The sequence below is a fragment of the Scyliorhinus canicula genome, chromosome 18, assembly GCF_902713615.1.
Source record: "Scyliorhinus canicula chromosome 18, sScyCan1.1, whole genome shotgun sequence".
Taxonomy (NCBI): Eukaryota; Metazoa; Chordata; class Chondrichthyes; order Carcharhiniformes; family Scyliorhinidae; genus Scyliorhinus; species Scyliorhinus canicula.
In genome coordinates, this window is record NC_052163.1 from 16,240,323 (window position 1) to 16,252,601 (window position 12,279).

Sequence of the window (12,279 nt, forward strand, 5' to 3'; positions counted from 1 at the left end):
TAGAGGGCGGGATTCTCAGAAAATGGGGCTATGTCCCCACGCCGGCGGGAAAACCAGCGCCAACAACTCCGGCGTCAACGGCCCCCCAAAGTGAGGAATTGTCCACTTACCTCCACTTTCTCGGGGACTAGGTTGCCGCCAGAGTCATTAGCGCCGCTCTAGCCAGCGTCAAAGGGCTGCTGTGAGTTCGCACATGCGCAGAAATGCTGCCGTATTTCTGCGCATGCGTGGGGTTTCTCTTCTCTGTGCCGGCAACCGGGCAATATGGTAGAGCCCTATAAGGGCCCGGCGCGGAGGAAAGGAGTGCCCTCACGGAATAAGCCCACCCGTAGATCGGTGAGCTCCGATCGCGGGCCAGGCCACCGTGGGCCCGCCCACGCACCCCCCCCCCCACCCAGGTCGGTTCCCCCAGCGTCCCCAAGAGGACCACCCCCGCATACTCACCTGCCAGGTCCTGCCGTGCGCGAGGTGAGTAATTCACACCAGCGGGACTGGCCAAAAATGGACAGCTGCTCGGCCCACGGGGCCCAAAGAATCAGCGGTCGGCGCTTTCAACGGCCCCCAACCGGCGTGGTGGGAATCCCGCGCCCGCCCGTAAAACGGCGCCGGAGCATAGCGCAGCCGGTGTCGGGGCGGGATTCGCGCCTTCCCCCGGGCAATCTCCGACCCTGCGCAGGGTCGGAGAATCCCAACCATAATGCTTAAGGGAGGCATGAAAGGCTATGGTACTCCACGATTATCAATGGTTTTACCAAAACCTCACAGTCATAATCACTAACCTTCCAAAATCAATTCTCATGAAGCCACAAAAGGTGAGTCTCAGGTACAAGGGTTACAAGTACACTATCCAGCCATCACTTTCATGTAGAAACTGCCTTTGTTCATGTTGCTTATGTGGAACTAAAGATTATTGACTGGGAAGAGACTGAGACCTCATGAAACTGAGCAACAATATGGGAGATAATTAGGAGGGGGTGTATTAGATCCCTTAACTGGACACAGAATATTGGCTGGGATATCCTACTCCTGTTCGCGTTGGGCAGGTTTAGCAGCAAGAGCGGAAAATATTGTGAGACGGCAAAAGTTTCACATTGAAGTAAAACCACAAAACGGTTGTCCCTCGGTCCGCCACTGACAGATAGTGACCTTCCCCCATCAGTGACAGGCAAGGTTTACCATTGAATGGCAGGAAACTCATTAAAATTAGCATCTCATTATTGGGCCCACATGCCGGAATCATACCCCCACATCAAATAATGTATCCACATTCAGAATGGCGTGAAGCACGACTGATCTCAGAAGGTGTACCCTTGGTGAGAGATAAGCATAGTGCTCAGAGGGGCGAAGGTAATGCCAGCGGTGCCTAGGTAATGTCAAGGTAATGACAACAGGTGACCACTTGATGCCAGGGTGGTTCCAGCTTGATGCCAATGGAGTGCATCAGAGTGATGCGACAGGGTGCATCTGGGTGAAGATTATTTCCTGGTGTGCTCACTCGGTGTTGGGTGCCGAGGCATTGCAGAGCATGTCCCTGAAAAATCCGTCACAAATTAACGTAGAAATTTTGGGGGAGAATCGGGCTCTATATCTTTCTCCTGTCACTACCCACATGAATATGTTTCTGATCACTAAGTCAGGGTTATTCATTCTTATGATTTGCTTTTGTCATATTTTGATCACTGGCCTCAAGCTACCTTTAAAGGGCTTGGGAGAATCCTTGAAGTCAGAACACAGTCCTTCATCATGAGCCTCATCTGGAGGATTTAGCAATTTAAAATACTGTCCAAGCATTTCTACAGTCAAAGCAAGAGCCAGTAAAAATCATCAACTAACCTGGAAGAAGTTGATGATCCCTTCCAGTGGCACTTTCCAGGGGTCTTTGCTGACTCTAAAATATCCTCCTATGCAAAGTTATTTGCAATAATTGAAAACAAGGGAAGCAAATTTTAAATTTGCAGACAAACATTTATGCATTTCCTTACCTATCAGTAAGTGGAGTAATCACCAATCGAGGAGTGTTGCCTAGATATTCATAAGAATATCTGAACTGTGCATCACAAATGTTAGCAAAACAATGCTGCTTCTCGTCATCCCAGCGATGTCTTAATTGTGACTGCCAAGTAAATGCTTGGATATTCTCCACCTGGTTAAAAGAAATCACCAGTATTATTGAGTAGTTCTTCATGCATTAAGAAAATTAAATTAATTAATTAATAAATGCATTATGAATAACTTTAGCTGCTGTAAATTTCTCAATCTATTATGTTTTGATGCACAATATTTTGAGGTAGTATGTTGGCATGAACCAGGAAGTAGTTAACCGACAGGAAACATAGCAGGAATAAAGAAGTTAATTTTGGGGTGACAGGGTATAACTAGAGGGATATTGCAAGGATCAGTGCTTGGGTCTCAGCTATTTAAACCAATATCAAGGACATAGATGAAAGGATAGAGCACAATTGTCAAGAAAAATCTGTCTGAGAAGCCCAAGAAATTGTAATATTTTTCAGTTAACAATATCCTGGTCATATTTTTTAACTGTTCGGCTATGTGAATGGTAATTAAAGCAAGGGTATTGTAACTGTGTGAATTTGACATGTTAATCGTTTAGCAATACTTCAAACAGATATTTAACATAGGACAGTACAGCACAGAACTGTGGCCCTCGATGTTGTGCTGAGCATTGTCCGAAACCAAGATCAAGCTATCCCACTCCCTGTCATTCTGGTGTGCTCATGTGCCTATCCAATAACCGCTTGAAAGTTCCTAAAGCTCCACTATCACAGCAGGCAGTCCATTCTACACCCTAACTACTCTCTGAGTAAAGAACCTACCTCGGACATCCCTCCTATATCTCCCACCCTGAATCTTATAGTTATGCCCCCTTGTAACAGCTACATCCACCCAAGGAAATAGTCTCTGAACGTCCACTCTATCTATCCCCCTCATCATCTTAAAAACCTCTATTAAGTCACCTCTCATCCTCCTCCGCTCCAAAGGGAAAAGCCCTAGCTCACTCAACCTTTCCTCATAAGATCTATCCTGCAAACCAGGCAACATCCTGGTAAATCTCCTTTTCACCCTTTCCAATGCTTCCACATCCTTCCTATAATGAGGTGACCAGAACTGCACACAATACTCCAAATGTGGTCTCACCAGGGTCATGTATAGTTGCAGCATAACCCCGCGGCTCTTAAACTCAAGCCCCCTGTTAATAAACACTAACACACTATAAGCCTTCTTCACGGCTCTATCCACCTGAGTGGCAACCTTCAGAGATCTGTGGACATGAACCCCAAGATCTCTCTGTTCCTCCACATTCCTCAGAACCCTGCCGTTGACCCTGTAATCCGCATTCAAATGTTTTCTACCAAAATTAATCACCTCGCACTTATCAGGGTTAAACTCCATCTGACATTTTACGGCCCAGCTCTACATCCTATCAATGTCTCTTTGCAGCCTACAACAGCCCTCCACCTCATCCACTACTCCACCAATCTTGGTGCCATCAGCAAATTTACTGACCCACCCTTCAGCCCCCTCCTCCAAGTCATTGATAAAAATCACAAATAGCAGAGGACCCAGCACTGATTCCTGTGGTACACCGCTGGTAACCGGTCTCCAGTCTGAAAATTTTCCATCCACCACCTTCTGTGTGATAGCCAGTTACTTATCCAATTGGCCAAATTTCCCTCTATCCCACACCTCCTTACTTTCTTCATTAGCCGACCATGGGGAACGTTATCAAACGCCTTACTAAAATCCATGTATAAGACATCAACTGCTCTACCTCCTCAAAGGATTCAATCAAATTTGTGAGGCAAGACTTACCCGTCACGAATCCGTGTTGACTATCCCGGATTAAGCTGCATCTTTCCAAATGGTCATAAATTCTATCCTTCAGGACCTTTTCCATTAACTTATCGGCCACCGAAGTAAGACTAACTGGCCTATAATTACTAGGGTCATTCCCATTCCCTTTCTTGAACAGAGGAACAACATTCGCCACTCTCCAGTCCTCTGGCACTATCCCTGTGGACAGTGAGGACCCAAAGATCAATGTCAAAGGCTCTGCAAACTCATCCCTTGCCTCCCAAAGAATCCTTGGATATATCCCATCTGGCCAGGGGACTTGTCGACCCTCAGGTTTTTCAAAATTGCTAATACATCTTTCCTCAGAACATCTAGATCCTCCAGCATACCCGCCTGTATCACACTCTCATCCTCAAAAGCATGGCCCCTCTCCTTGGTGAACATTGAAGAAAAGTATTCATTCAACGCCTCTCCTATTTCTTCTGACTCCATGCACAAGTTCCCACTACTGTCCTTGACCGGCCCTACCCTCACCCTGGTCATTCTTTTATTTCTCAAATAAGACTAAAAAGCCTTGGGGTTTTCCTTGATCCGACCCGCCAAGAACTTCCCATGCCCCCTCCTAGCTCTCCTAAGCCTTTTTTTTTTAGTTCATTCCTTGCTACCTTGTAACCCTCAAGCGACCCAACTGAACCTTGTTTTCTCAACCTTACATACTCTTCCTTTTTCCTCTTGACAAGACATTCAACCTCTTTTGTGAACCATGGTTCCCTCACACAGCCATTTCCTCCCTGCCCGACAGGGACATACCTATCAAGGACTCGCAGTATTTGTTCCTTGAACAAGCTCCACTTTTCATTTGTGCCTTTCGCTGACAGTTTCTGTTCCCATCTTATGCTCCCTAATTCTTGCCTAATCACATCATAATTACCCCTCTCCCAATTATAAACCTTGCACTGCCATATGGCCCTATCCCTCTCCAATGCAATAGTGAAAGACACCGAATTGTGGTCACTATCTCCAAAGTGCTCTCCCACAAACAAATCTAACACTTGGCCCGGTTCATTACCCAGTACCAAATCCTCTTGCCGGCCAATCCACATATTGTGTCAGGAAACACTCCTGCACACACTGTACAAAAACTGCCCCATCCGAACGGTTCGACCTATAGAGGTTCCAATCAATATTTGGAAAGTTAAAGTCACCCATGACAACTACCCTGAGACCTTCATACCTATCCATAATCTGTTTTGCAATTTCTTCCTCCACATCTCTATTACTATTTGGGGGCCTATAGAAAACTAACAATGTGACCGCTCCTTTCCTATTTCTAACTTCGGCCCATATTACTTCAGTAGGCAGATCCCCTTTGAACTGCCTTTCGGCAGCCGTTAAACTATCCTTGATTAACAATGCTACTCTTCCACATCCTTTACCACCTTCCCTCATCTTACTGAAACATCTATACCCCGGAACTTCCAACAACCATTCCTGTCCCTGTTCTAACCATGTCTCCATAATGGCCACAACATCGTAGTCCCAAGTACAAATCCACGCTCCAAGTTCACCTACCTTATTCCGGATGCTCCTTGTATTGAAGTAGACACACTTCAACCCACCTTTCTGTCTGCCGGTACACTCCTGCGACCTTGATACCCTCCTCAGTACCTCATTACTCTCAACACTGGCTCCTGGACTATAGCTCGTTTTCCCAGCCCCGTGACAAATTAGTTTACCCTAGTTTTACCTAAGGTAATTGAGCTAGGATGGTTATCGAACAGGAATACATTTGAATGGACATTACAGTTCAACGGGTAAGATGTGCAAGGAGTTGAAAGAAACCTATCATAAGTAAAGAATGTATAAACGACGTGTACTTTTCTTTTAAATTGTAAAAGCAAAAGTAAAGTGTAAATATCCACCTGTTAATCCTTATATGTCCCTTGTTTATTCCCTTTATTTACTTCTGTTTCGGCTTTTATAATTTTTGTACGTGGACAATTATTGGGACCCACACCTTTAAGATGGACTTCACCTTTAATATTAAAAAAAAAGAAATCCATCAGGATGTGTTGGCATCAGTGATGACTCATCCTGATGGACTTGGCTGTTGGCCAATGAGCTGTTTACTTTGCCACATTTTTAGCTGATAGTCTTTGCAGATTGCTGTTGGCCGTTCCACAGTTTTCTGCCAGGGACAGGAAGGCTGGTTTTTAATTTTGGTTTAATCAAGAAGCTGGAGGGCCACCAATCTGATCTCTCTCCCTTACCTTATAGACTTTGAAAAAGGTGCAAAGTAAAGACCTTTCTCTGTCTATAGTCAGATTGACCTGCAAGGATGTTCAGTCCAGCAACAGCTGCAGGCAGGACCAGTTGTTTAAGCCCTTTTTAAAATCTCGTGAGCAGAACTCGTTTTTTCCTCAGTAAAGCTAGGGACATTCTGGTGGAATTACTCAGGCCCCTGTACCCAGGCCCCAAGGGAAAGGGGTACAGACTGCAGAATACAAACAGCCGGGAGGGGGGGGCCCTTGGCGGCGAGTTTTAAACAGAGTTCTCAAAATGCTCACACTGAGCAACCAGAGTTTCAGACCCGAAAGACCGACTTATCAGAACATTCAAGATGAGTTCTGACCTTTTAAAAGTTGGTCTAACAGCATTGGTCATTTTCTCTGAACTGCTGCTCTTTGCTTCTGATTTTCAAGCAGCTTCATGATTCTCATTTTTCTTTATTGGATGGTTAAATCAAGACCCATTAAATTACCCATAAGTCTGAACAGATGTCCAACAATAATGGAGGTCGCCACAGGAGCAGCTGTATCAGTGATAGGAGAGACTGTATTTAATAAAATTCATACTGGACTCCAACCCTTATCCCTTACCAGGACCTCGGCAAAACTAAAGACGTACACAGGAGAACAACAAAGAGTGTTGGGCACAACACATGTACCTGTGGCTTATGAAGAGCAACTGATTAGGCTGCCTTTAATGATAGTGGAAGGTTTGGGACCGAGTTCATTGGGCCACAACTGGCAGAAAGAGATCCAGCTGGATTGGGGAAACATTTTCCAGCTGGAAAATGGTGGCTTGAGCGAAGTCCTGTGCAGATACGCAGAGGTTTTCTGAGAAGGGCTCATAACAATAAAGGGAGCAAAGGCAACATTGCACGTAGATCCAGAGGCTGTCCCAAAATTCTACAAGGCCCGACTGGTACCCTTTGCATTAAGGGTGTAAGTTGATACTGAAATCAAGAGATTGGAGCGTGAAGGAATAATAAAACCGGTCCAGATTGTAGAATGGGCGACACCCGTGGTTCCTATTCTTAAGCCGGAAGCCTCGTTCCGCATTTGTGGAGACTTCAAACAAACAATTAATCTCTACTCACAATTGGACAAATATCCAATTTGCCGGATTGAAGATTTATATGCAATGCTGGTGGGAGGACTCTTATTCTCAAAGCTGGACATGAGCCACGCACATCTGCAGCTGGACGAAGAGTCACAAAAATTCTTAACGATCAACACCCTGGAGGGCCTTTATCATTACACAAGATTAACCTTCGGGATATCGTCAGCCTGTGCGATATTCCAGAGGATAATGGAGAATATATTACCAGGTTTACCACATGTCGCCATTTACCTGGACGACGTCCTCGTTATGGGAAAAACAAGCTGCTTGAAAATCAGAAGCAAACACCTGCAAAACCTGGAGGAAGTCCTTAGGAGGTTTTCAGCAGCAGGCGTGGGCCTAAAGAGGGGGAAATGCGTTTTTCTAGCACCTCAAGTAACTTATCTGGGGTACAAGGTTGACAAGTCAGGGCTACACCCTTTGGAGGATCAGGTGAAGGTGGTAAAAGATGCTCCAGCCCCACCATAATCCAGGAGTTAAGATCTTTTTTAGGACTGGTGACGTACTATGGAAAGTTCATACAGAACAGGGCTTCCATCTTGGACCCCCTACACCAATTACTAAAAAAGGGGCAAGCCTGGGAATGGTTTGCCTACCAAGACAGGGCTTTCAAGAAGATCAAACAACATCTCTCCTCAGAAAACCTCTCAGCACACTATGGCCCCAGGAAAGAGTTGGTGCTCACTTGCGACGTGTCTCTATATGGCGTTGGGGCAGTTCTGGCACACGTGGGCAAAACAGACAGGAACAACCTATAGCGTTTGCCTTCAGGACTTTAGCAATAGCAGAGTGAAAGTACACCCAAATTGAAAAAGAAGGATGGGTTGTGATCACCGCGGTGAAGAAATTGCACAGACCACAAGCCATTGCTGGGCTTACGAAAAGAAGACAAAGCGGTGCCACCAATAGTTTCGGCCCATAATCCAACGTTGGGTCCTATTACTTGCAGCGGAACAATATCAACTGAAGCACCGGCTGAAACCCGGATGGCAAACTCAAACTCACTAAGCAGATTGCCATTACTAGACACCCCACCAATGACACCCAGCATAGAAGACACAGTGATAACACTACATGTCCTGGACACCCTTTTGGTGGCCGCACAAAACATTCGTTTGTGGATACAAAGGGACCCAGTTTAAGCAAAAATAAAACACATGGTGCTAACAGGGGAGATGGAAAGAGCAGTCCAGGCAGAATCCCGCCCCTACTGGAGCAGAAGAGAGTAGATAAGTGTGGAAGACTAGATACTGCTATGGGGAGCACGAGTAATAGTTCCAAGTACTGGCCGAACTACATCATGGGCACCCCGGAGTCTCAAAAATGAAGATGCTGGCCAGGAGCTATATCTGGTGGACGGGTCTGGACACAGACATAGCGGCATTAGTAGGTCAGTGCCAAGAATGCCAACATGGGCAGAAGGTGCCACTGGCGGCCCCGCTGCACCCATGGGAATGGCCGGGTAGACTACGGTTGCAGCTTCATGTCGGTTTTTCAAGCCCATTTAAGGGTTCAATGATTTTTGTAATAGATAGATAGAGAAACACAGCACAGAACAGGCCCTTCGGCCCACGATGTTGCGCCGAACTTTTGTCCTAGGTTAATCATAGAATTTTGGACAATTTTTCATGGCCAATCCACCAAACCTGCACATCTTTGGACTGTGGGAGGAAACCGGAGTACCCGGAGGAAACCCACGCAGTCACGGGGAGGATGTGCAGACTCCACACAGACAGCGACCCAAGTCGAAATTGAGCTTGGGACCCTGGAGCTGTGAAGCAATTGTGCTATCCACAATGCTACTGTGCTGCCCTTAAGAAGTTAACCTGCACTCCATTATTCTACCCTAATCCATGTACCTATCCAATAGCCGCTTGAAGGTCCCTAACTTTTCCGACTCAACTACTTCCACAGGCAGTGCATTCCATGCCCCCACTACTCTCTGGGTAAAGAACCTACCTCTGACATCCCCTCTATATCTTCCACCATTTATCTTAAATTTATGTCCCCTTGTAATGGTTTGTTCCACCCGGGGAAAAAGTCTCTGACTGTCTACTTTATCTATTCCCCTAATCATCTTATAAACCTCTATCAAGTCGCCCCCTCATCCTTCTCCGTTCTAATGAGAAAAGGCCTAGCACCCTCAACCTTTCCTCGTAAGACCTACTCTCCATTCCAGGCAACATCCTGGTAAATCTCCTTTGCACCTTTTCAAAAGCTTCCACATCCTTCCTAAAATGAGGTGACCAGAACTGCACACAGTACTCCAAATGTGGCCTGACCAAGGTTTTGTACAGCTGCATCATCACCTCACGGCTCTTAAATTCAATCCCTCTGCTAATGAACGCTAGCACACCATAGGCCTTCTTCACAGCTCTATCCACTTGAGTGGCAACTTTCAAAGATCTATGAACATAGACCCCAAGATCTCTCTGCTCCTCCACATTGCCAAGAACCCTACCATTAACCCTGTATTCCGCATTCATATTTGTCCTTCCAAAATGGACAACCTCACACTTGTCAGGGTTAAACTCCATCTGCCACTTCTCAGCCCAGCTCTGGATTCTATGTCTCTTTGAAGCCGACAACAGCCCTCCTCACTATCCACAACTCCACCAATCTTCGTATCATCTGCAAATTTACTGACCCACCCTTCAACTCCCTCATCCAAGTCGTTAATGAAAATCACAAACAGCAGAGGACCCAGAACTGATCCCTGCGGTACGCCACTGATAACTGGGCTCCAGGCTGAATATTTGCCATCCACCACCACTCTCTGTCTTCTATCGGTTAGCCAGTTTGTTATCCAACTGGCCAAATTTCCCACTATCCCATGCCTCCTTACTTTCTGCATAAGCCTACCATGGGGAACCTTATCAAATGCCTTACTAAAATCCATGTACACTACATCCACTGCTTTACCTTCATCCACATGCTTGGTCACATCCTCAAAGAAGTCAATAAGACTTGTAAGGCAAGACCTACCCCTCACAAATCCGTGCTGACTATCCCTAATCAAGCAATGCCTTTCCAGATGCTCAGAAATCCTATCCCTCAGTACCCTTGCCATTACTTTGCCTACCACCGAAGTAAGACTAACTGGCCTGTAATTCCCAGGGTTATCCCTATTCCCTTTTTTGAACAGGGGCACGACATTCGCCACTCTCCAATCCTCTGGTACCACCCCTGTTGACAGCGAGGAAGAAAAGATCATTGCCAACGGCTCTGCAATTTCATTTCTTGCTTCCCATAGAATCCTTGGATATATCCCATCAGGCCCGGGGGACTTGTCTATCCTCAAGTTTTTCAAAACGCGCAACACATCTTCCTTCCTGACAAGTATCTCCTCAAGCTTATCAGTCTGCTTCACGCTGTCCTCTCCAACAATATAGCCCCTCTCGTTTGTAAATACTGAAGAAAAATACTTGTTCAAGACCTCTCCTATCTCTTCAGACTCAATACACGATCTCCCGCTACTGTCCTTAAATCGGACCTACCCTCGCTCTAGTCATTCTCATATTTCATAATAGTAGGCGCCCATTCCAAATGGCTGGATGTCTACAAAATGAACTCGCTAAATACAACAGCAACCATCGAAAAACTTTGCACCTCGTTTGCAACACATGGGCCAGGATCCTCCCTTTTGGGGACGAAGTTCTCACGCCGGCGGGAAAACCGGCACCAACGACTTGCGGCCTCCCCAAAGTGAGGAATTCTCACCTTGGCTAGGTTTACGCCGGTGGGGTTGGCGCCGCTCCAGCCGGCGGTGAAGAGACTCCGCGAGTTTGCGCATGCACGGAACTGCCCGCGTGATTCCGTGCATGTGCGGACCGGCTGACGTATTCTCGCGCATGTGTGGGGGGTTCTCTTCTCCGCACCGGCCCTCGGGCAATATGGCAGAGCCCTACTGGGGCCCGGCTCAGGAGGAATAAGTGCCCCCACGGAACAAGCCCGCCCGCAGATCGATGGGCCACAATCGCGGGCCAGGCCACCTTGGGGGGGCCCCTAGGGTCGGATCCCCCCATGCCCCCCCCCCCCCCCCCCCCCGAGGACCGCCCACGCATACTTACCTGCCAGGTCCCGCCGGTACGCGAGTTGAGTGATTCACGCCAGTGGGACTGGCCAACAATGGACGGCCGCTCGGCCCATTGGGGTCCGGAGAAAAGCCGGGGGGCCGTTGCCAGTGTGGCGGCGATCCCGCCCCCACCCGAGAAACGGCGCTGGAGAATATTGCAGCCAGCATGGGTGCAGTGGGGCGGGATTCGCGCCTCCCCCCAGGGATTCTCCGACCTGGTGGGGGATCAGAGAATCCCACCCATGGTATCCTGCAGGTGTTAGTTTCAGACAATGGATCAGTGTTCCCCAGCCAGGAGTTCACAAAATTCATGAAGTCAAACGGCATTCAGCACAGAAGAACGGCACATACTAACCAGCATCAAATGAGTTGGTGGAGAGAGCCATCCAGAGGTTGTCCTAAATGTCAGGTTGAAAAAACAGTCAGCAGCATCAGTAGACACTAAACTATCGCGGTGGCTATTCGACTATAGGACAACCCCACACGCCGTGATGAGAATAACACCAGTGGAGCTGCTCATGGGCAGACTCCAAACTATTCAGAAATTTAGGCGGTAGAGTATAAAAACACCAAGAGGCCCAATGCAGGGGCCACGACAACACTCGCCAAGAAAGACCGTTCAATGTGGGTGACAAAGCATAGGTCAGAAATTATGCAAATGGTCCCACATGTGTAGCAGAAACGGTCAAGGCCAGGACTGGACCTGTGTTGTATCAGATATGTGTCAGAGAACACGTCGTAAAAAAGTTACCTGGACCATGTGCGGCTTCGGATTTGTTTTCTCCCCCGGAGCTGACTCAGACCAGCATACCGAGGACCGTGGAGAGTCCTCCCCGATAGACTACTTATGCCTCTCCGGCACCACTGGTGAGGACATTGGACTCTATATGGACACCATGGATAAAGTCGCAGCTATCATCCTGCTGCTGGTGGAAGGCGGCGAACCGCCCCTCAGACGTTCTCATTGGAAAAGACGGGCGCCTAGT

At 47.4% G+C, this 12,279-nt stretch overlaps 1 protein-coding gene across 1 annotated transcript in view; it reads right to left on the reverse strand.

Annotated features, from left to right (window-relative positions):
- LOC119953684 (dynein heavy chain 17, axonemal-like) overlaps positions 1-12,279 on the reverse strand; it is an 821,504-nt gene that overhangs the window by 408,047 nt on the left and 401,178 nt on the right. The window contains 1 exon segment of the mRNA XM_038778213.1: positions 1,983-2,143. Within this exon segment, the coding sequence (XP_038634141.1) occupies positions 1,983-2,143 (161 nt within the window).